A 21,211-nucleotide genomic window follows, 5' to 3' on the forward strand; every position below is an offset into this window, starting at 1 on the left:
GATACTGAAGAATAACATCATTAATGAGGGTAGCTTAACAGCACTGGTGTGAACTGAGGGGATGGCACGTGGATTTTCATACAGTATTAGCAGATGTGTGAAACAAGACAAAAGTGGCAAAGCAGTGAGAAATATAGAGAAACCACATTGTTGTCTCCAAGAAGGGTTTCTTCTTGTTCATCTGTGTCTCAGTTTTTCTTAGAGATGGGCAAGAACACAGGTTCATCTCTGAATCCATGTTTATCCAATGGGAAGCAGCAGTAGCAGTAGCTTTGCTTGGTTCTGGAGCCTTTCCTTCCAAAAGCTCCATGGGCTCTGAGACCATGCCTTGGGGGTGGTAGCTCAACCCCATTGCTGTCTGGGGTGCAATGTTGAATGATGTTGGTGTGAATGTCCCACCATCCTCTGCCTGACAGGTTCCTGTTGTGGCCATCATCACAACAGGAGGAGGACTGAAGTCAATGACAGGACTATATGGCAGCCTCAAGGGACTCAAGAAATTAAACCTTCTGGACTGCATAACCTACATCAGTGGGCTGTCTGGGACCACATGGTAAGCCACCTTGTGCAGGAGGCTTGTCTGTTCCTTTTGAGGGTGCTCCATCCCTGGAGATGTTCAAGAGGGGATTGGACATGGCACTTGGTGCCATGGTTTAGTCATGAGGTCTGTGGTGACAGGTTGGACTCGATGATCTTTGAGGTCTCTTCCAACCTTGGTGATTCTGTGATTCTGAGACAACAAGAAAGGAAAATGTATTAGAATTTTCTGCCTAATTTGTGCTTCACAAATATACCTCTGTTTACACCTGGAAATTTTATCTCTTAAGCTGCTGACAGTTCTGTTGGTTTGGATTTTTAGTTTTTTTTTTAAAACAAGAACATTAAAAAAGTACCAGGTCCATCTTTGGAACAGTCATAGAAACTCTGGAGTGTTCATTCTGCTGGATGGCAGAGCAAAAGTGGAGAATGTAAGAGCAGAAGTGAATCTCTAAGGCAGAGCCTTCAAAGTGGCTTTTTGCTCCTTTTGACTTGTGGGTTTGTTTTGGTTTGTTTGTTTGTCTGCATTATCTTCCTCAGGACTATGGCAAATTTATACAGAGATGCCTACTGGTCACAGAAGGACCTAGACACTCACATTGGTGAAGCCCAGAAACAAGCAACCAAATGCAAGATGGGCTGTTTCTCCATGGATCGCATGAAGTACTACAACAAGCAGCTCTGTCAGCGGAAAGAAGAGGGATACAGGACATCATTTATAGATCTTTGGGGGCTCATGATTGAGTACTTGCTAAATGATGGGGTATGATGTATATTCCATTTCTAAGAGAGCAATGTATTTTCCTCTTAGTGAATAGAGAGGAAACAGTGAATAGTTCCAGAGGTTGCACCTCAAAACAGAGTGGACTTCTCTGTGTTAACAAACTCTTAGATTTTCACATTTTCTTTAATAGTCTGCCCAGGGGGCATCCTATACATTACTCTATAACATCGTGGATGCAGCCATATGAAATCTAGATGTCATTTAAATAGAAGTGGAGGCAATCTTGGGTAGTCTACTGTGTTGGTTTGAGACTTAACTAGGATATAAGAGCTCAGATGGGGGCAAGACTTGAGAATCCCTCCCCTGTTCCCCCCCTCCTCTTTCCCAATAGAGAGGAAAAAAGGGAAGGGGACAAAGCAACAAAGCTGGTGAGGGGTTTGGAGCACAAGCCTTATGAGGAGAGGCTGAGGGAGCTGGGGTTGCTTAGCCTGGAGAAGAGGAGGCTCAGGGGAGACCTTATTGCTCTCTACAACTACCTGAAGGGAGGTTGTAGCCAGGTGCGGGTTGGTCTCTTCTCCCAGGCAACCAGCACCAGAACAAGAGGACACAGTCTTAAGCTGCACCAAGGGAGGTTTAGGCTGGATGCTAGGAAGAAGTTCTTCACAGAAGGAGTGATTGGCAGGGAAGCTGCCGTGACACCACCTGAATGTTGCTGGAGCCTTCTGGCTCCCCTAGCACTGTGGTTATCAGTGTTATCACATTCCATTTCCATCTCTTCTCATGTATCTGTTTTTCTTCAAAACCAGAAAGACTCCCACAAGCTTTCAGACCAGCAAGAAGCACTGTGTGATGGCCAGAATCCACTGCCCATCTACGTGTCAGTCAGCGTTCGGGACAAATATAGCACCAATGATTTCAAAGGTAAGGATGAGGTTTCAGATCCGGTGGGGCTAAAATAGGCATCTCAATTCCTGCCATCAGATCTTCTCTGCTTGACGGCACTTTGAGAAAACATCCTGGTGTGTTAGTTGTTCTATGGAGAAATAACCAGCCACTCCATGCCTTATGACTTCAAATAAAATAGCGTTTTGAGATCAGCATTTCAGTGTCTAGACAGATGGAGACAAAATCCTGCCAGAAAGGCCATTTTTGAAATATTATCTGATCCATCTAGAATAAGAAGCAGAAATAAGAAGCATTGGAATTGCCTGAGAATTAAATAGTGTTCAATCTGTCAATGCCCAGTTTTATTTTCAATATGAAGAAATGCCACGTAGTTCCAATAAAGCTTGGGAAAGCAGGACCTGAGGGTACTTGTTGACAGTAGGCTGAACATGAGCTAGCAGTGTGCCCAGGTGGCCAAGAAGGCCAATGGCATCCTGGACTGTATCAGGAATAGTGTGGCCAGCAGGAGCAGGGAGGTCATTCTGCCCCGCACTCAGTAGTTGTTAGGCCACACCTTGAATTCTGTGTCCAGTTCTGGGCCCCTCAGTTTAGGCAAGATGTTGAGTTGTTGGAATGTGTCCAGAGAAGGGCAACAAAGTTGGAGAGGGGTTTGGAGCACAAACCCTATGAGGAGAGGCTCAGGGAGCTGGGGTTGCTTAACCTGGAGAACAGAAGGCTCAGAGGAGACCTTATTGGTGTCTACAACTACCTGAAGGGAGGCTGTAGCTGGGTGGGGGTTGGTCTCTTCTCCCAAGCAACCAGCACCAGAACAAGAGGACACAGTCTCAAGCTGCACCAAGGGAGGTTTAGTCTGGACGTTAGGAAGAAATTCTTCACAGAGAGAGTTGTTAGCCATGGGAATGTGCTGCCCAGGGAGGTGGTGGAGTCACCATCATTGGAGGTGTTTAGAGACTGGATGGGGCACTTGGTGCCACGGTTTACTTGATTAGATAGTGTTGGGTGATAGGTTGGACTTGATAATCTTGAAGGTCTTTTCCAACCTGTTTCATTCCATTTCATCCCATCCCATCCCATCCCATCCCATCCCATCCCATCCCATCCCATCCCATCCCATCCCATCCCATCCACTCTCAGCTGAATCTTTGCTTTGCTCATTGTTTTGGTTATTGTTTTCCGCAAGGAGAAACAGCCGGAGAAGGCAGAGAAGTAATTCAGATAAATTGTTTAATGGTTGAGGTGAAAAAATGAACCACTTCTGAATGAAAGGAGATTATGATCCATGACCTTTCTGTCTCAATCCTTACTCACACTTCAGTTACATCAGAGAATTGCAAGTATTTGAGGAAACATATTGAAGTTCATCTAGGGCAAGAGTAGGGTTTTGCAACTAGGAAAGAACATCCCCATGTGCTAGCGCAGGTTATGGGTTGACCTACTGTAAAACATGTCTGTGGGGAAGGGTCTGGGGGTTGTGGTGGACAAGCTCACCTTGAGCCAGTAATGTGCCCTTGTGGCCAAGAAGGGCATGGGTTACATTAAGAAGAGTGTGTCCAGCAGGTCAAGGAAGATTCTCTTTTCCCTCTGTTTTGCCCTGAGGCTACATCATGATTATTGTGTCTAGTTCTGGGATCACCAGTACAAGACAGACAAAGAACTACTGGAAACAGTCCAGTGGAGGCTATAAAGATGTTAAAGGCACTGGAGCATCTCTCATGAGAAAAAGTTGAGAGGCCTGAGGCTTTTTAGCCCCAAAAGAAGACTGAGAGGGGATCTTGTCAATGCTTTATATATCAATAGACATCAATAGCTAAAACGGCAGGTGTCAAGAGGGTGGAGACAGAATGTTTTCAGTGGGGCCTAATGACAGGATAAGGGACAATGGAGACAAACTGGGACAATTGGGAGAAACTGGAACACAGGAGGATCCATCTAAACATGAGGAGGAAGTTCTTTATGTTGAGGGTGGTGGAGCACTGGAAAAGGCTGCCCAGAGAGGCTGTGAAGTCTCCTTGTCTGCAAGCTTTCACAACTCACCTGGACGCATTCCTGTGCAACCTGCTTTAGTAATGGGGTTGGACTAGATGACTTCCAGAGGTCCCTTCCATTTCCTTCCCCTACCATTCTGTGATTCTTTGACTAGTTCTGTCTTCCTTATTACCACACATAAAGAACCTAATTTGCCTCTTACAAAAAACTCATGTCTGAAGAACTGAGTACATAACCATATTATTCAGGGGGAGTTAAATTAGCTGTATTGATAGCAGAGGAAGTACCTTCACCTAGATATGGCATATGCAAGGACAGAGTGAAAACTCATGCACAGTGGAGAAGCCTGGACTGGTGCATGTTCATAGGGTGTGTAAGAGCCAGAGGATATCAGGTAGTGATAGGACTAGGGGGAATGGAATGAAGCTGGAGGTGGGGAGATTCAGGCTGGATGTGGGGAGGAGGTTCTTCACCATGAGAGTGGTGAAGCCCTGGAATGGGTTGTCCAGGGAGGTGGCTGGGGCCCCGTCCCTGGAGGTGTTTAAGCCCAGGCTGGATGAGGCTCTGTCCAGCCTGATCTAGTGTGGGGTGTCCCTGCCCATGGCAGGGGGGTTGGAACTAGATGATCCTTGTGGTCCTTTCCAACCCTGACTGATAGCATGATACTATACTGTGATACTTACCATGCTCCTGACCAGTGCCTTGTGCAGCTGCAGTACCACTGTGAGCAGCATAACTGCTCCTGCAGCCCCACTCTCATAGCATCTGAGCTCAGCAGCCTCAACATGAGGAGGAACTTCTTCACTGTGAGGATCACAGAGCACTGGAACAGGCTCCCCAGAAGCAATATGAAGTCTCCTTCTCTGGAGACTTTCAAGACCCACCTGGATGCATTTCTGTGTGACCTGTGCTAGATTCTACGGTCCTGCTCTGTCAGGGGGGTTGGACTCGATGATCTTTGGAACTTCCCTTCCAACCCCTAACATCCTGTGATCCTGTGAGCAAGGCTTTGCAAAGGCAACACAGCAAACAGAAGTCAGACCAACCTATTCCCTTTCTCTCTCCACACCTGGCTGAGAGCCCACTAAGTGTCCTGTTGTGGCTGTGTTGCAGAATGGGTGGAGTTCACCCCCTTCGAGGTGGGACTGCTGAAGTACGGTGCCTTCATCCGCACAGAGAACTTTGGAAGCCAGTTCTTCATGGGTCGCTTGTTAAAAAAGCTCCCTGAATCCCGGATCTGTTACCTTCAAGGTGATGTATTGAGTTGCTCAGGTGCTTTGGAGGGGTGCAACACTGTTAACCAGAGGGTAGATGTTTCTGATCTAACATGCTGAATGCTGCTGTGATATCATGTGCCAGAAAATAAGGGGGTGTGGCAATATTCAATAAGAGCAAGTGCAGGGTCCTGCATCTGGGTCGAGGCAATCCCAGGCACAAATCCAGGCTGGGCAGTGACTGGCTGGAAAGCAGCCCTGAGGAGAGAGACTTGGGGGTGCTGGTGGACAAGAAGCTCAACATGAGCTCTCAGTGTGCACTTGCAGCCTGGAAAGCCAATCAGATCCTGGGCTGCATCAGGAGAAGTGTGGCCAGCAGGTCAAGGGAGGTGATTCTCCCCTTCTACTCAGCTCTGCTGAGACCGCACCTGGAGTACTGTGTCCAGTTCTGGAGCCCCTATTACAAGAGGGATCTGGAGGTGCTGGAACGTGTCCAGAGAAGGGCCACGAGGATGATCAGAGAGCTGAAGCACCTCTCCTATGAGGACAGACTGAAGCAGTTGGGGCTGTTCAATCTGGAGGAGAGAAGGCTCCGAGGTGACCTAATTATGGCCTTCCAGTATCTGAAAGGGGCCTACAAGAAGGCTGGGGAAGGACTTCTCAGGATCTCAGGTAGTGATAGGACTAGGGGGAATGGAATGAAGCTGGAGGTGAGGAGATTCAGGCTGGATGTGAGGAGGAAGTTCTTCCCCATGAGAGTGGTGAAGCCCTGGAATGGGTTGTCCAGGGAGGTGGTTGGGGCACCATCCCTGGAGGTGTTTAAGCCCAGGCTGGATGAGGCTCTGGCCAGCTTGATCTAGTGTGAGGTGTCCCTGCCCATGGCAGGGAGGTTGGAACTAGATGATCCTTGTGGTCCCTTTCAACCCTGACTGATAGTATGACACTAGATTGTCCAAAAGAATGCAGGGGGAAAAAAAAATACTGCATATTTTTCCAGTTTCTTGTCATTGTCTAGGTGTGCAACATGATTTAACATTGTGTGTTGTAGATGGAATAGATAAAGCTCCTTGATTTTTTCATTGTAAGGACTAGCTCCCACTTCTTTGGTTACTCTTCTGATTCCTCTCTGAATGCACTCCATCTTATGATTATTTTGTAAGAACAGGAAACCTGCAGCTGTATTATGCATAAAGGTCATAATATCCCTTTGCTAAGTGTGGTAGTGTGAAGGTTTAATCCTCCCATCACATAAAGCACAGCTAACTCAGAGAAGTGAATGAAAAGCTGTATTTTACAAACAGAATTAAATGCAATGGATATATAAAAAATATACAGCATTTACAGTGTATACAAAAATATACAGAAAAGAACATAACAGAAAGACCCTCCCAAGGGGGGGTTACACCTTGGGTTCCCCCCAAAACCCCTCTCTCTCCCCCCCCCCTTTCTTGTCCAAGCTTATTAGACAAAAAAAGGCAAAAAGAAAGGGAAGGATATTAAGGGGAATTTCATTAGCTCAAAGCAGTTGTTAAAGTTAGTTTTCTTATCTCATCAGTTTCAGTCCAAGGTCAGTTGCATGCAGGCTGACCAAGAAAGAAAGAAAGGCAGAACTAACTGAGAGAAAGGAATGTGAGGGATACATTGCCATGGTAGTCTCACATCGGACCAATGAAATTCGTTTAGACTTATCTTCCCTTTGTTTTCCCCAAAACATTCAGCTAGAGGACTCTGCAGCTATCTCTCCTAAAGACACGGCCTAAAACTGTCACACTAAGGAGTCAGAATCACTGGCAGATGGACACAGAGCAGTGCAAGTTTGGTTCCAGTCATCTCTTCTTACACCTGTGCTGCTCAGAAGCTCCTTGTTTTCAGCAGATGTGCTGTGATAGTAAATAGTCCGTAATCCTAATGAGCATCTTTAAAATGCTGCCACTTGGGCTGGCCCATTTGACCTGGTCTACTGCTGACAAATGAATTTTCTACACACTGTGATGCTGTGCAGGTTTCTGTGCCCCACTGAAAATTAAGAGGTCCAATTAGAAGACTTATTTAAATTTGCAACACCAGATGAAATGGCTGTATTGTGTTTTGTAAACAAAGCCACCAGTGCTCCTCAGGGGAGGCAGGGAAGGGCAATCCTGGATGGAGCAAAGAGCGAACAGCGGAACAGGAGCTCACTGTCTCTATGAGCCTTTGCATGCTGTGGTGTGAGATCTTCTCTCACAAACCAAATAGCTGAAGAGCAAGTTCATTCTGCCGTGAAACATTTCAGGGTGTCTGAAAACTGACCAGAGCAGAAAAACATAAGCTGGAGTAAGCAAGGCAGGGATGAAAAATATGGGGGGGGGTTGTGCTGTCTGTGTTATCTGGGCTCTTATTTCACTTCTCCAGTGAGCATTTTTTCTACTTTACTTCTCTTCCATTCTCCTCTCCCCTTACTGTGTGGTAGAGTCATGCAGTAGGTCAGGTGCAGAACTGACAACAGCATGACCTGAACCAATGCCACAGAAAGTTAAAGGAAATGTAACAGCCCAGAAGTTTAGAAATATTTTCATTAAGCTAATTCAATAATTACTCTAGGAGGTCAAAACAGAAGGAAAAAGGCAATTTCACATTAGAATGTGTCCTTGTGTTCACTAATTCCTTTTACAGGTATGTGGAGCAGTATATTTTCTGTGAACCTACTACAAATATGGGGGCTGTCTCACAGTTCAGAGGACTTCTGGAAGAGATGGACACAAGACAAAATAGAGGAAGTTGGTGAGAAATTATTAAGCCTTTAATTTATGGTCTTATAGATAACTTCCAGCATCATCTTGTCAAATACATTTAAGGTAGCATCAGAGTATCCTCCTAAGAAGTAGACACTTCCCTGCCCATTGTAAAGACAAAGAGAAGAGTAATTAGAGGTTTAATCACACATTTCTCTGGAGGTGTTACGGCTTTTGCCCATTCTCACTCAGCCGTAGAGAACCAAGAACCAGTGACAGGGAATAAAGTTATTTCTACTGACTCTGCAGGGAATAGACCTGAATATTGATTGGTTGATCAATATTACCTGATGTTTTACTCTATTACTCAGCACAGTAATTACTGCATTGGATTCATCCTGACATAAAGACAAACAAGACCCAGAGGGTATTTTCTGAAGCAATACAGAGAGCATGGATTTATTGCTAAACCACTTAGTAAGATAGTAACTATAATTGCAGGCATGCTGAAAATAAAGAAATGCATCTGTGCAATCATGGAAACCACCACGGCTCTGCTGCTGCACTGTCAGCCTCTTGGTCCAGCAAAGCAGGTTGTGCTTTCAGGAAACCACACCTTGTGACATTTTCACTCACATGTGCTGCCATGCAGCCACCCTTGAAGCAACCGTGGCCAGCCTGTAGTTTCCAAATGTGAACATACACCTCAGGTTTGCCTGGGATGCTCTCATTCTGCTGATTAAGCATATACTTAGGTAACCATGAGTGATTACCAGGTAGAAATTGCCACTGTTGCAGAAGACCCCATGATGCCATGCTGTTGCCAATCTGACTGAATGGGAGCATAGGTTTCCACCCTGTTTTCTCCATATTTGTTTGTAATTCATTACATCTTCCTGGGAGGATATGTATGTAACTTTCTCCAAGTTGCTTGGTTCCTTTAAAGTGTCTCTCCTCCAAGAGTAAACACTGCTTCTGGTCTTGGGGCCAGAGCTTAAGACCACAAGCTTTGTTGAGCAACCACTCCTATCTTTCAGAACAGGATTTGTGTGTTTAGTGAATCATCCCAGAACAACCCTTGAGATTACAACAACCCCATGCAGTCACAACAACCCCAGGCAGTGCTACAGGCTGGGGTCAGAGTGGCTGGAGAGAGGCCAGGCAGAAAGGGACCTGGGGGTTTGGAGCACAAGCCCTATGAGGAGGAGCTGAGGGAGCTGGGATTGCTTACCCTGGAGAGGAGGAGGCTCGGAGGAGACCTTAATGTTGTGTACAACTACCTGAAAGGAGATTGTAGCCAGGTGGGGGTTGGTCTCTTCTCCCAGGCAACCAGCACCAGAACAAGAGGACACAGTCTCAAGCTGCACCTGGGGAGGTATAGGCTGGATGTTAGGAAGAAATTCTTCACAGAAGGAGTGATTGGCCATTGGAATGTGCTGCCCACGGAGGTGGTGGAGTCACCATCACTGGAGGTGTTTAGGAAGAGACTTGATGGGGCACTTGGTGCCGTGGTTTAGTTGATTAGTGTTGGGTGATAGGTTGGACTCGATCTCAAAGGTCTCTTCTAACCTGGTTAATTCAAGTCAAGTCAAGTCAAGTCAAGTCTTGCTATTCTATTCTATTCTACGCTATTCTATTCTAATTCTATCACCTATACATGAGGACCACCAGAAACAAACATCAACTAATAAACATCCCTCTTCTAGATGAAGACCCTGTGTTGCCTACAAGACCCCATGAGCTGAAGACTCGGATGTACACTCCTCCTGGCCCCCTGTCCAATGCCCTTCGGGGTGCATTGACTGACCGCTTCTCCGTGGCCCAACACCACAATTTCCTGAAAGGCTACCAGCTGCATGACAGCTACATGGAGAATGAGCACTTCTGTCGCTGGAAAGGTGTTGGGGAGTAATATTTTAACAAGCATCATTTTCAGGTGGTTTTAGGGTGGGGAATTTAGCAAAGAACCCTGTCAGGCTTGGCAGGTTGGGAAAAATATCTCCTGAAAGAACATTTCTGAGTGGAGAGAAGAGACTAAGGTTTCAGTGCTGCCAGCTACTTACAACTGTTTTCAAATATAAGTGTGGGTTTATGTGCTTTAGCTGAGATGGATGCGGTCCAGACCAACAGGGTAGGCTGGAAGCAGGCAGAATCAAATTAGAAGTATCAAAGAACAGTGAGAACTTGGGAGAAAGCCTAATTTTTCAGGATTGTGCTGTTAACTTCAGATGCAACTGCAATATCCCAGAAAATAAGACCCATGAGAGAAACAGAGAGAGGAATAGCAGCCTGTAGTGCAGAGGGGACTGAAGGGGAGGCATTGATCCAAATGTTAAAAGGAATGGGGAATATTTTGTTCTCCAGAACAATGGTGGACAAAAGATGAAGCAACAATTGAAGGAGAGTGAGGCAGAGTCTAGTTAAATATTAGAAGTGGCTTAGTGATGCTGCTGAGCATAATGAATAGACAGAATACATTGCCTGGAGTCGCAACACAGGAGAATTTTCAGAGTGGGAACCCAGATGGCAATTTGAAGTTGCTCCCACACATATTTGACAATCTAGTGGTGTGGTATTTATGTTAAACCAGGCCTCTGGGATAGTCAGTACCACTTTGCATTTCTTTTTCCGGTCTAAATACCTGTGGATTTTTTTCTTATTCCAAGAAATATTTTCCTTTCAGACACTGTGTTAGACTCACGTCCCAACCAGCTGATGCAAAACCCTGATCACCTGGGCATGATAGACGCTGGATTTTTCATCAATACCAGTAGTGCACCACTCTTAAGACCACAGAGGAAAGTGGATGTCATCATATATTTAAGTTATACTACTGGATCACATACATTGGTGAGGAGAATCTTGTTACCATGTGCTGTCTCTGTGTCTGCCTGTAAATGTCCAGCCTGTAGCATCCAGAACCAGCTGTTTCAGCTGTTTAGTTTTTAACTGCTGCACTCCCCTACCGTTTTCCCTGTAGTGATTAACACTGTTCCTATTTCTTCCTGCCACTCCTGGAATCGCTCTTGTTTACAAACATGTTGAGTTATTCAAGAGGACATCAACATGGTCTCTTCCAGAAAGATGGGAAGAGCCTCTTCTGCTTTATGCTGAATCAAGCAGGTGTCCAGACCCTGCACAGGAATATACATAAAGATGAGGAAGCAATCTCTCCCAACTTAAGCTGCAATATAGAAGGGGTTAAGTGAATAGTCAGAGGGACATAGTTTCTGGGCTGATAAATACGATACTATCAGGAAACTTCAATGACAAGCATCTTTCTGCAGAAACTGCAGTTTCATAAAGTGAATTAGCTGTCTACAGCCTTACAGAGAAGAAGTTTGGCTCTCTGTATCTGAGGAACTGAGGTTAGTTTGAATGTCACTATTAAGCATCTTGGCTTGTTAAGGTGGAATCATTTCTTGTGACTGAGAAGAGCTGTGCTATTGTTAATGGGCTATGTGATGCATGAGACATACGTGTAATGAAGCTTCATGTCAGCCTCAAAGATTGCCTAATTTAATGAAGAAAATCTGCTGCAGTTTTAAGCACCACAGTAGAAACTGTTTCCTATTTGTTAGTGGGCACTAATAGATGGTGCAGAGTAAATACATAGTAGGACATGATATAGCTTTAAATATTCCAGGAAAAAGATACAGCATAGCCTAGTACTTCAGACCTTCAGAGTAAAGTATCAGTCTCAGTTTACACTGCCATAATGCCTGCACAGGAAGGGACATCATTGCACAGTCAGACTTCATTTTCTTAGCTTTTGGCTTCCAAGCATGGAATAAGTTACCTTAAACATATATATGTATATATTTAACCATGATTTTCTTTTCTGGATAATTTTATACTATATATTAAACACAGCTTCTTTCATTTACTAAAACTACATCCTTTACCCTAAACTTCTGCAAATTGGATGAATTCTCTAACTCTGAAATTGTGTTCACAGCTTGTGATTAGTATTCTGGTTCCTGTGCATGGTAATGTGTAGAGTAACCTTTAATAAGAGGGAACTAACCCCATGGATCTGAGTCACTAAAGCTTCATACTAGATAACAGTTTGGGGGCTCTAAGACAACCAAGTTAATTTCCAGTGTTGTCTATTTCTGTGATACTCCAGACTCTAGATAAGGCATGCAAATACTACTCAGAGCAGAAAATCCCATTTCCCAAAGTTTCTTTGACTGATGAAGATAAGAAAAATCTGAAGGAGTGCTACGTCTTCCAAGATTCAGATATACCAGGATGTCCCATTGTGATTTTTCTTCCCCTTGTGAATGATACTTTCCGAGAGTACAAAGCACCTGGTAAGTTACAAGCCCTGGTAAAACATTAAACAAAAGACTCCACAACCCGTTTCCCATACTCAGACAGACTCTTTTTCTCTGCTGCTGGCTGTCTTTGCCATCTAGGTTCATAGAAAAGCACTCCAGCTAATTAAACTTCTTTTCCTTATCACTGCCAAAGCTACTGCATTAATTTGTGTCATCCTTGTGGCACTAAGAGGACAGAGATGGCCTTCGTCCTCTGGATGGTGCTTACCTGCATCTCACTCCCATTTGTAGCATAAAGTTTTGCTAGTCAACTGTAAAAGCTTTTTCCTGGGAAAAGTATAGCTCTCACAGGTTATTTTCCCCTGCATATATTGTCTGTCATCCAGGGATTTAATTCTACACTTGAGGAGGCATAGTGCCATGCATGGATGATGATGAAGCACGAACTTGGCTTTCAGGCTCAACTCCTGCAATGTCAAGATCATAGAATCATAGAATTGTTAGGGTTGCAAGGGACCTCAAGGATCATCTAGTTCCAAACCCCTGCCATGGGCAGGATCAGTGCATCTTCTTTTGGTACAGCATCAGCCCAGGGGTTGTTTTGGTGACTGTGCTCTCCTCGGGGCCTGTCATTCTTTTTATGCCACGTGACCTGCTTTGTGTTCCTCTCTTTTACTGCCAGTTGCTAAGATGCATTTGCTTTGCTCCTTGGTAGCAGATACGCAGTGTACTGGCAGTAGCTATTAGAGTGCCCTTTCAAGCTGATCTCCTTCACTCGTCCATGGCATTAATGAGGCAGATGTTGATGAGCAAGCTGTAGATGAGCATTACACCATCCCTGACTTCTCCTTCCTACTTCAGGCACACAATGTTCTCTTGACAAGGGGTGGGGATACACAACCTACATTATTTGTGCATTTAAACCATAAGAATTTTCTTCTGAAGCAAAGTGCCTCTTTGGGCTGTTGTGGACAGCTTTTCATCGACTCAGATTGACCCTTCTTCTCCAGGTGTCAAGCGCTGTTGCTCAGAGATGGAGGAAGGACAACTTGACCTGACCAGTCGCTGTTCCCCCTACTGCATGTTTGCAGTCAGGTATACTGATGAGAATTACCAGCGGCTGCTCAACCTCAGTGAATACAACATCCTGAACAACTCACAGATGATTATGCAGGCCTTGCAGACAGCAATCCAAAGGAGAAGGCAAAACATGTGCTAATCAGTTGCCCAGCTGCACCTATCTTCTCAGTGGAGTTTTACAAGCTCTAGGACGCAGAAGGGACATAGCTTTTGAACACTGGCCATTCTGCACTACAGAAAGAAATGACCCCAGATTGTTCAGTGGTTTGTTGGTTTGTTTCCCATTCACAGAAAGTGGCCTCTACAGGCAAAAACATTGCCTGGGATTTTTTTACCTGTGTTTGGTTCCCTAAACTAAGGTTGTCTGCAGAAGACCCTTTACCTAAAATCCTTCCTAGATTTTAAAAATAGTGTTGTTTTAAGCTTAACTTATTCTTACGTGTGACAGATAGGAAAGTAACTTTTTACCACCACAGTGCTACAGTAATGCATCCCAACTAACATGCCTTAAGGCCATAAGAAGGGAGTAAAACCTTCTGCTCCCTACAATTCTGCTTTGTGGAACGCAAGGTACATCTAGCCCCGGAAAATGAAGAAAACCTGAGGCACAAGTGGAAGCTGACATTGGATCCCTGGGTCAACTCTGCTTTGCAAGTGTCCTGAAGAGCAGCTGCAGAGGTTGGAAATGTAAGAGGGAAAAGTGTGTGCACACAGCCAGCCCCATGAATCTCATCCACCTCCTGGGCTCTATTGGGCTGTGAATGAATCATACTTACATGGGAAGCAGCCGCTTAGAAGGAAGTGGCATAAGATATTTCACCTAAAAAAAATCTTCTGAAGCGAAAGGTGTAATTTGGACATGTCTAAATTTCCTCTGAATTTATGTCACTTTTGATTGTTTTGTGTTGAGATGGTATGTAAACAAACATCAACATTTTCTTTTAAGCTTTCAAAATAAAACACCCTGAAATTTTCATTCCCCAGATCTCACATTAAATTCTGCTTCTTAAAAACAAACAAACAAACAAACAAACAAACAAAAATGCTTGCAATGAAAATATTTTACTTTCACTGGACAATGACAACTTCATTGTTTTACTCAGTGCAATTCATTTAAACAGTTTAGGACATGTGCTCATTGCCAAAAATTATTATTTCAAGTTGGACAGGGTTCTGAGCAATCTGATCTAGGTAAAGATGTCCCTGCCCATGGCAGGGGGGTTGGACTAGGTGGCCTTCAAAGGTCCCTTCCAACCCAAACCATTCTATGATTCTATGATTTGTTTAGTTCTTCCTGTTCAAACCATGCAGATTAGCAGGAGTTAGTAACTAAGGAGCATCTAAGTGACTAAGGAACTGAGCCCATCTTAAAGAAATCCAAACAGATCACTCATGGGATCTAGCACAAAACCACCAATAACATTTGATGCTGATTTGCATTTTCAAACTTTCTTCTTTTTCCCTTTTCTGGAAAACCTCTTTTCCTGAACTGTTGAAAGAGAAGAAAGTGAGCTGTAAATACTAGAGATTCCACAAGGACCTTTTTAACCTGGGAGCAAGTAAAATGGAAAAGACATCTTGTTTTTTTTCTATTAGTATCTTTTGTGTCCTCGTGACAGCTGGAGAAATTTGTAACAAACAGTCTTTAAAGGAAAAACACTAACAAAAGCAAAACAAAGCAAAATGTTAGGAAGAAGTTCATCACAGGAAGAGTGATTGGCCATTGGAATGTGCTGCCCAGGGAGGTGGTGGAGTCACCATCCCTGGAAGTGTTCAGGAAGAGACTGGGTGAGGCACTTGGTGCCATGGTTAGTTGATGAGATGGTGTTGGGTGATAGGTTGGACTCAATGATCTCAAAGGTCCTTTCCAACCTGGTTAATTCTATTCTAAAAGAAAACCCTATGGCTTAGATGTCATAATCTGGGGCTAAAATAAGCCAGGGAGAATGCTTGGGCAAGTTGAAACATTTCATGTTAGTATTTTACAAAATCTCTTTGTTTTGAAGCATAGCTAATTTTTAACAGACTGCCTACCTCGTCAGCCCAGGGAACCCCACCTGAACATAGCAGGTTTCATTCACAGCCACATAACCTGTTTGGCTTGCTGCAAAATGACACTCGGGGGATTTCCATTTTTGGCAAGTAACAACAACAAATTACCTTTACAAATTGGTAAGCAAATTGCCAACACTGATACTATGATACTATGTGTGGGGTGTCCCTGCCCGTGGCATGGGGGTTGGAACTAGGTGATCCTTGTGGTCCCTTCCAACCCTGACTGATACTGATACTATGTGTGGGGTGTCCCTGCCCGTGGCATGGGGGTTGGAACTAGGTGATCCTTGTGGTCCCTTCCAACCCTGACTGATACTATGATGTCAATCCAAATGCTACTTTTTCTTTTTTTCCTTCTCTTTTCCTTTTTTTGTGTGTACAACTGTAGGATAATTTTGCAGCCTAGAGATAAGAGCATAAATACTAGCATTTGACACTTTTAAGGCTTTGAACTGATATGAACTTCTAGTTTTTTTATTCTCTTTACTATGTTCACTACTCATAATCAGACATATGGTGCTATGTGCTCTGCATCTAACCCTGGGAGTTGCCTCCATTTGAACCTGAAATCCCTGATGTGAAAGATGAAACACAGTTTTTGGCCATAAACTCATGCCATCTCCATCTCTGAAGAAATGTTATTTACATGCAAATATTTAATGTGTAAAAAACCCTAGACAATAAAGGCTTGTTCACCAAATGGGAATTCTGCCTTTCTCCACATCTTCAGGCATTTCAGTAACATGCTCCAGGTTCACAATGTGCTCTTTGTTCCAGGCAAACAAAACCATTGTTATCTCTGCAAAGAGTGTGAGAGAGATTTACTGCGAGCATTGTGGATAAAGGAAGGCCTCAGAGAAATTGCAGGGGTACAAAGTGAGCCATGGTCCCTCTCTCAAGGGCTGTCTCTAATGTGGGCTGTAAATGTAATTCATGAAGATGAGAGTTTTTGACCACTGGAACTGTGGAACCAATAGCCTCAGAGCTCCAATCCTGGTGGACAGCCTGATTTATAGCTTAACCTTTTAAGGAGATGTTGTAATAAAGTACTGCCTTTAACTCTGAAAGGTGCTGATGTTGCCAAGGGCTCTCTGTGACCTAATGAAAAGTGCATTTCATCAAGCTACATCATTGCAGCTGGCACATGGAGGAGGAATGCCACGTATGTAGACACAGCCCTTCACAGTGTTGTGAAATAACATAGCCTATGGCAAAAATTTATTCTACCAAGTTGGCTATGGTGGCTGTTAATGTTATTTTGCACAGGAATGCACAAAGGGAAACAGTGCTGGCTAGTAGCAGTATTAAATGAGTATGATTTCTTGAGGCAATGGGTAACCTTATGCTCGTAGAAAATGTACCAGAAGAGCAAGAAGGCCAAAGGGTTCCCTTCCCTCAGAGATTTTGATCTATTATGACCTGCTGAAGCTACAGCAGTTTGTGGCTACCCTTTCTAATCTGTTCCAATGAGTTGGGAACTGTACCATTTTCAATGGCATAGGGGTCAGCTGCATGCTTACAGGGGCAGGAATCCTGCTGTAGTGGTGGCTTCACAGGTCTGCCAAGTGCACTGCAAAGGGAGGTGTGTGGTTGGTGCTGAGCTTTGCCTCTGGCTGGAAAGGATCAGACACTGGTGCCTAAATACATCTAGATCACAGTCAGAGTCAGTCCGAGCTGGAAAGTGGTGAGGGAATGCTCATGGAAGGTGGAGCTAAGGAAAGTCACTGCTGCAGAATTCTTCATTTACATGAAAATCATAATGATGAGTGATAGGAAAGAACGGGGAAAGAATACAATTACGTGAGGAGAGACCCAGCCCGCTGGGAGCAAAGCTGTGCAGACATAAACCACCATAGGAGTGTGTCTGCTCTGCACACCGAGACCTAGGGTGGCAAGAACATGGTACAGAAAGCCTATAAATGATTTGGCAAGCATTGGTGTAGCCTGAGAGCAATACTTTTGTCCCTCTTTGATTTTCATCAGCTGCTTTATCCTGTCTCCTTACTGTCACAGATAACCTAAATCCAATTAATGTACTGTTGCTGCAACTTATTGCAGAGTCTGTATTTCTGTAGGCTTTGAGGTCTTGCTAAGTGGAAAGCTGAGTGCTCAGATAAAAGGGCATCCTTCTCTTTCCATTAGTTATAAACCTACCATTGGCCAGTATTGGGCAAAGTGACTCAAAAAGCACACTTCCACCTATAGGCAAAGGTATTTTTCCTCCTTATTGGACCACAGGATTCAGCTTCCTAGTGTAAGAAAAATGGGAGGGGAATAGCTGGGTTTAAGAAACCAGGCAGAGGTGGGGCTCTGAGTCAGTTTATAAAATACTTGCTCACCCGTATATGAGACACTTAACCTATTGGTGTCTGTGGCAGCTGGGAGATGTGAAATTGCATTGCTGCAGGTAACACTGGACTTCTACATGACAGCAACAGCGATGGAGCAAGATGGCATTTTATCTCAGGTAAGAAGGGTGCAGAACAAAGCAAGGCATCTAGGATTTCACATGATTTTGCTGCACACAGTGCAAAGATGATTCTTCTTTTCTGACCTACCATTGACTGAACAACTGCACAGGATGAAGATGTCAGAGCTTCAACAGCTCATTATTGAGATTTTAAACATGATAGCAAACTATAGGAATGAAGTAAAAACTACTTGGGGATTAGGAGTTTATTTACAAAGACCATACTTTGTATATTTCAGGGGTTTTCTTCATTTTAGAGACAGGACATATGCAACCTTGCACTAAGTATTAAATAGCACAGAGGTGTGCTTCAAGTGGATGGTTAATGACAGGGTGTGTTTACAGGAGGCAGGTTTGCTATTCCTTTAACAGCCAGGGCTAGGACCTGCCTTCCCTCCCTGTGTGTCATGCAAAGGGTGGGCCTTACCTGGCTGCTGCACCTGTGCTCCGGTTTGCTGGGGCAAGCACGAGATGGGCACGGCACTGGGCACAGCTGGAAACACTTAAACCTGCCGCAGCTCCATGGACGGCCCTGAACACACGCTGCTCTGCACAGCTGTTCTGCAGTTGTCAGCCCCTGATGCAGGCTGCTTGTAAGAGGCAGGATGTTTCCTCCAGCGGTAACGTTGGCCCTTCTTGTTGCAGGATCCAATTCCTCAAACTGCTCGACCAGGAGAAGGAATTATGCTGCTGAATCCTGAGGGGGAACAGTGGACTCCTGCTACAAAGGTACTGCAAAGGATAATTTAAACAGAAAACTGTAAAAGGGACCTTCCTACTGGGTGGATCCTGGGTGAGAACAGATAGGGTTCAGCATCTGCCAAACAGCCTAATTAGCTACCATAACCCATCCAGCTCCTTCCCTGGAACACTGCCCTGCTTATCATTTTGATTACTTTACTTACACAGTCTTGCTTCATGGTGAAGTCCTGGTACTGTTTTCTGTCCTTGGCACATGAGAAATGAATCCTGTTTTAACAAGGCTAATATCTTTAAGAGGACGAATATTAACAGGAGTTCTACTACACATCTCCTGCTAAAACATAAGGGCAAATTTACTGCCAGTGCAGGTAGCAATAGCTGTGAAATTGTACCACTTACTCCTACAAAGAGTATGACACAATCTTGAAGAGGATTTTCAACACTCGATTTCCTGGATTAGTTGTTCTTCTGGCCTCTCCAAAACAACAGTTTTTCAGGAGACTTCAGACACATTATATGAAACCTTTCCTCCAGGAAACAAGAGGACAAGTGTTTTGTCTTGGTTTGTTTTTACTTTGTTGTCTCTAGTTTGAGGCTATTTAGCAATAATTAGGAACTCTCCGTTGCTCTATTTCAAGCTGAGTTAAGCTGTTGAACAAGTGCTGTGCTTATAGTTTAAGCAATAGCCAACCTTTTCTGCTGAATAGTTGAACAGAATACCCAAAGATGAGGAAATATGTCCTAAGATGCAACTCTCTATACTGCAAAGATCCTGGCAAATGCAAAAGAACAAACCAAATCCCTTAAACATTTTAGACAGAACTGGCATGGCTGATGGGATTTTGGCCATTCGTAATTCACATTTCTATGACAGCTAAGCCAAGGCTCCCTGGTTATGACAGGGCATATCCTCATTCCTAAGTACTTTGTTTATTCTGCACTCTTTCCCTGGTGTTTTGGCATTGTCAGAAGACATGAAGGTGGCTCCAGCAGACCAGTCTCTGCAACTGAGTTGAGCCCTTCCAGGGAAGCCTAGCACCAGTTACTGGCTCGGTAACTGATGAACACTTTTCACCCTACCTGCCTCCTTTCTGTGCCTTAGGAGGTAGGTTTTACACATGAATACAAGTGCCTTTGATGTTCTTATCCTCTGATGCCCTTTGAACTCTAGCAGTGTTTGACACCCTTGGTTTGCACATCCACTCACCTTGATGGAATACACATCCGTGTCTTTTCCTAGAACAGGGTGCTTTGCTTACTGGGAGGCTAATTTTACCTGCTTCTTCATTAACCTGCTTGCTCATTGCCCTGAATCTCTACGACACATGTTCAGGAACCCAAGCTACACCGGGTTGCACTCAAGTTAAACACTGTGAGATGTCACACAGATGTATATTCCATCAAACATCTCTTTGATTTTTATGGAGGGTAAGCACATTATTAACACAGTACATTCCAAATTGTTTTGCTCAGACAGGCCAAGTAGAGCAGAAGCCCTGCTCTCCTTTCCCACAGTACCTGTGTCATACATCCTACTGATGAGGTCAGTGTCATGCTAACGCCACTTCAGGACTGGCAAAGATCCCTTTATAATCATTTTTCAGTACAGGTAGAGTGAGCAGATGCCATCACTACCTGCCCATGTCCCTGAAGCTGCACTAAATTTCTTTTGTATTTTAGAACAAAATTTTCCTGCTGATTTATCTTCAAATGTATGGTGTCTTTCCCCCTTCCCATGACTGTAGAAATTAAAGATCAGGTGGAAATGGAGATTGATGTATTTATTTGTTTATTTAATGTTAAAAGGAGAAAGGATATGGACTCATGTTTAAGTTCTGATGTGAGACGAGAAGAGCAATAGCAGATGTCATCAAGTCAAGCATGAGGCCAAAGGGAACAAACAGGAGCTTTTTGAACTTCTAATGTAAAACAGTGCAAAGACAACCCAGAGATGAAGAGTTTACATGGTTGAAAATGCCAGAGGCATGCTCAGCTTGAGAGGCTCAATTAGGTCCCTGCAAATGAAAACCACATACATAGTGAGCAGTAGGGTGGCAGGGCAGGACAGTGATCTCTCCCTCTGGTATTAAAGCACTGTGGGGATCAGGTCAGCAGCAGTTAACTCAGAAGAGTTCTGTACATTTAAAAGAGCAGGAGTATAAGAAAATCATATTTCATAGCCCAGGACACTGAACATGTGCAATGACTGGAGGTGCTTCTTGTAAAGATACTTTTGTCACTTGCAGAAGGCCTAAGGCAGATTTCCATTTTTTGCCTTGGAAATTTAACAAGTAAATCTTCTCCCAAGGTGAGTTTGAATCTTACTGCTTTGTGCAGCTCAATTTTAGTTAGAAAGCAAAGTTCTCTCTGATAGTACAAATCCACACACTGTGCTATAAAAGTAGGGAAGTATCTCAGTCTAGTATTTGATTTAGATATTAAAAGAATATTCTATTGTCCCTTTCATATTCAAATAGAAAAATTCAACTAAGTTGTTCATGATTTGGATGTTTCTTTGTCTTGATCATTTCTATCTACCTTTA

The 21,211-nt window shown here is 44.0% G+C and overlaps 2 protein-coding genes and 1 long non-coding RNA gene across 3 annotated transcripts in view; 2 read left to right on the forward strand and 1 right to left on the reverse strand.

The window, feature by feature from the left end:
- The window catches only part of LOC137452740 (cytosolic phospholipase A2 epsilon-like), a 39,822-nt gene extending 25,405 nt beyond the window's left edge, over nt 1-14,417 (forward strand). The window contains exons 13-21 of the mRNA XM_068161391.1: nt 417-553; nt 1,078-1,300; nt 2,068-2,182; nt 5,267-5,404; nt 8,020-8,127; nt 9,785-9,976; nt 10,762-10,928; nt 12,208-12,394; nt 13,372-14,417. Coding sequence (XP_068017492.1) covers nt 417-553; nt 1,078-1,300; nt 2,068-2,182; nt 5,267-5,404; nt 8,020-8,127; nt 9,785-9,976; nt 10,762-10,928; nt 12,208-12,394; nt 13,372-13,580 — 1,476 coding nt within the window. The 3' untranslated portion in view covers nt 13,581-14,417. The remainder of the gene's footprint in view (nt 1-416; nt 554-1,077; nt 1,301-2,067; nt 2,183-5,266; nt 5,405-8,019; nt 8,128-9,784; nt 9,977-10,761; nt 10,929-12,207; nt 12,395-13,371) is intronic.
- Nucleotides 1-18,669, reverse strand: LOC137452744 (uncharacterized). Its single transcript, XR_010990163.1, has 3 exons — nt 18,394-18,669; nt 9,310-9,445; nt 1-730 (listed from the first exon to the last, which is right to left on the reverse strand). It is a non-coding gene; the product is annotated as an uncharacterized lncRNA (long non-coding RNA).
- The window catches only part of LOC137452742 (cytosolic phospholipase A2 epsilon-like), a 22,070-nt gene continuing 18,705 nt past the window's right edge, over nt 17,847-21,211 (forward strand). The window contains exons 1-2 of the mRNA XM_068161393.1: nt 17,847-17,963; nt 18,612-18,695. Coding sequence (XP_068017494.1) covers nt 17,922-17,963; nt 18,612-18,695 — 126 coding nt within the window. The 5' untranslated portion in view covers nt 17,847-17,921. The remainder of the gene's footprint in view (nt 17,964-18,611; nt 18,696-21,211) is intronic.

The sequence above is a fragment of the Melanerpes formicivorus genome, unplaced genomic scaffold (assembly GCF_026170545.1).
Source record: "Melanerpes formicivorus ecotype bairdi unplaced genomic scaffold, bMelFor1.0.p_v2 SCAF_58, whole genome shotgun sequence".
Classification (NCBI taxonomy): domain Eukaryota; kingdom Metazoa; phylum Chordata; class Aves; order Piciformes; family Picidae; genus Melanerpes; species Melanerpes formicivorus.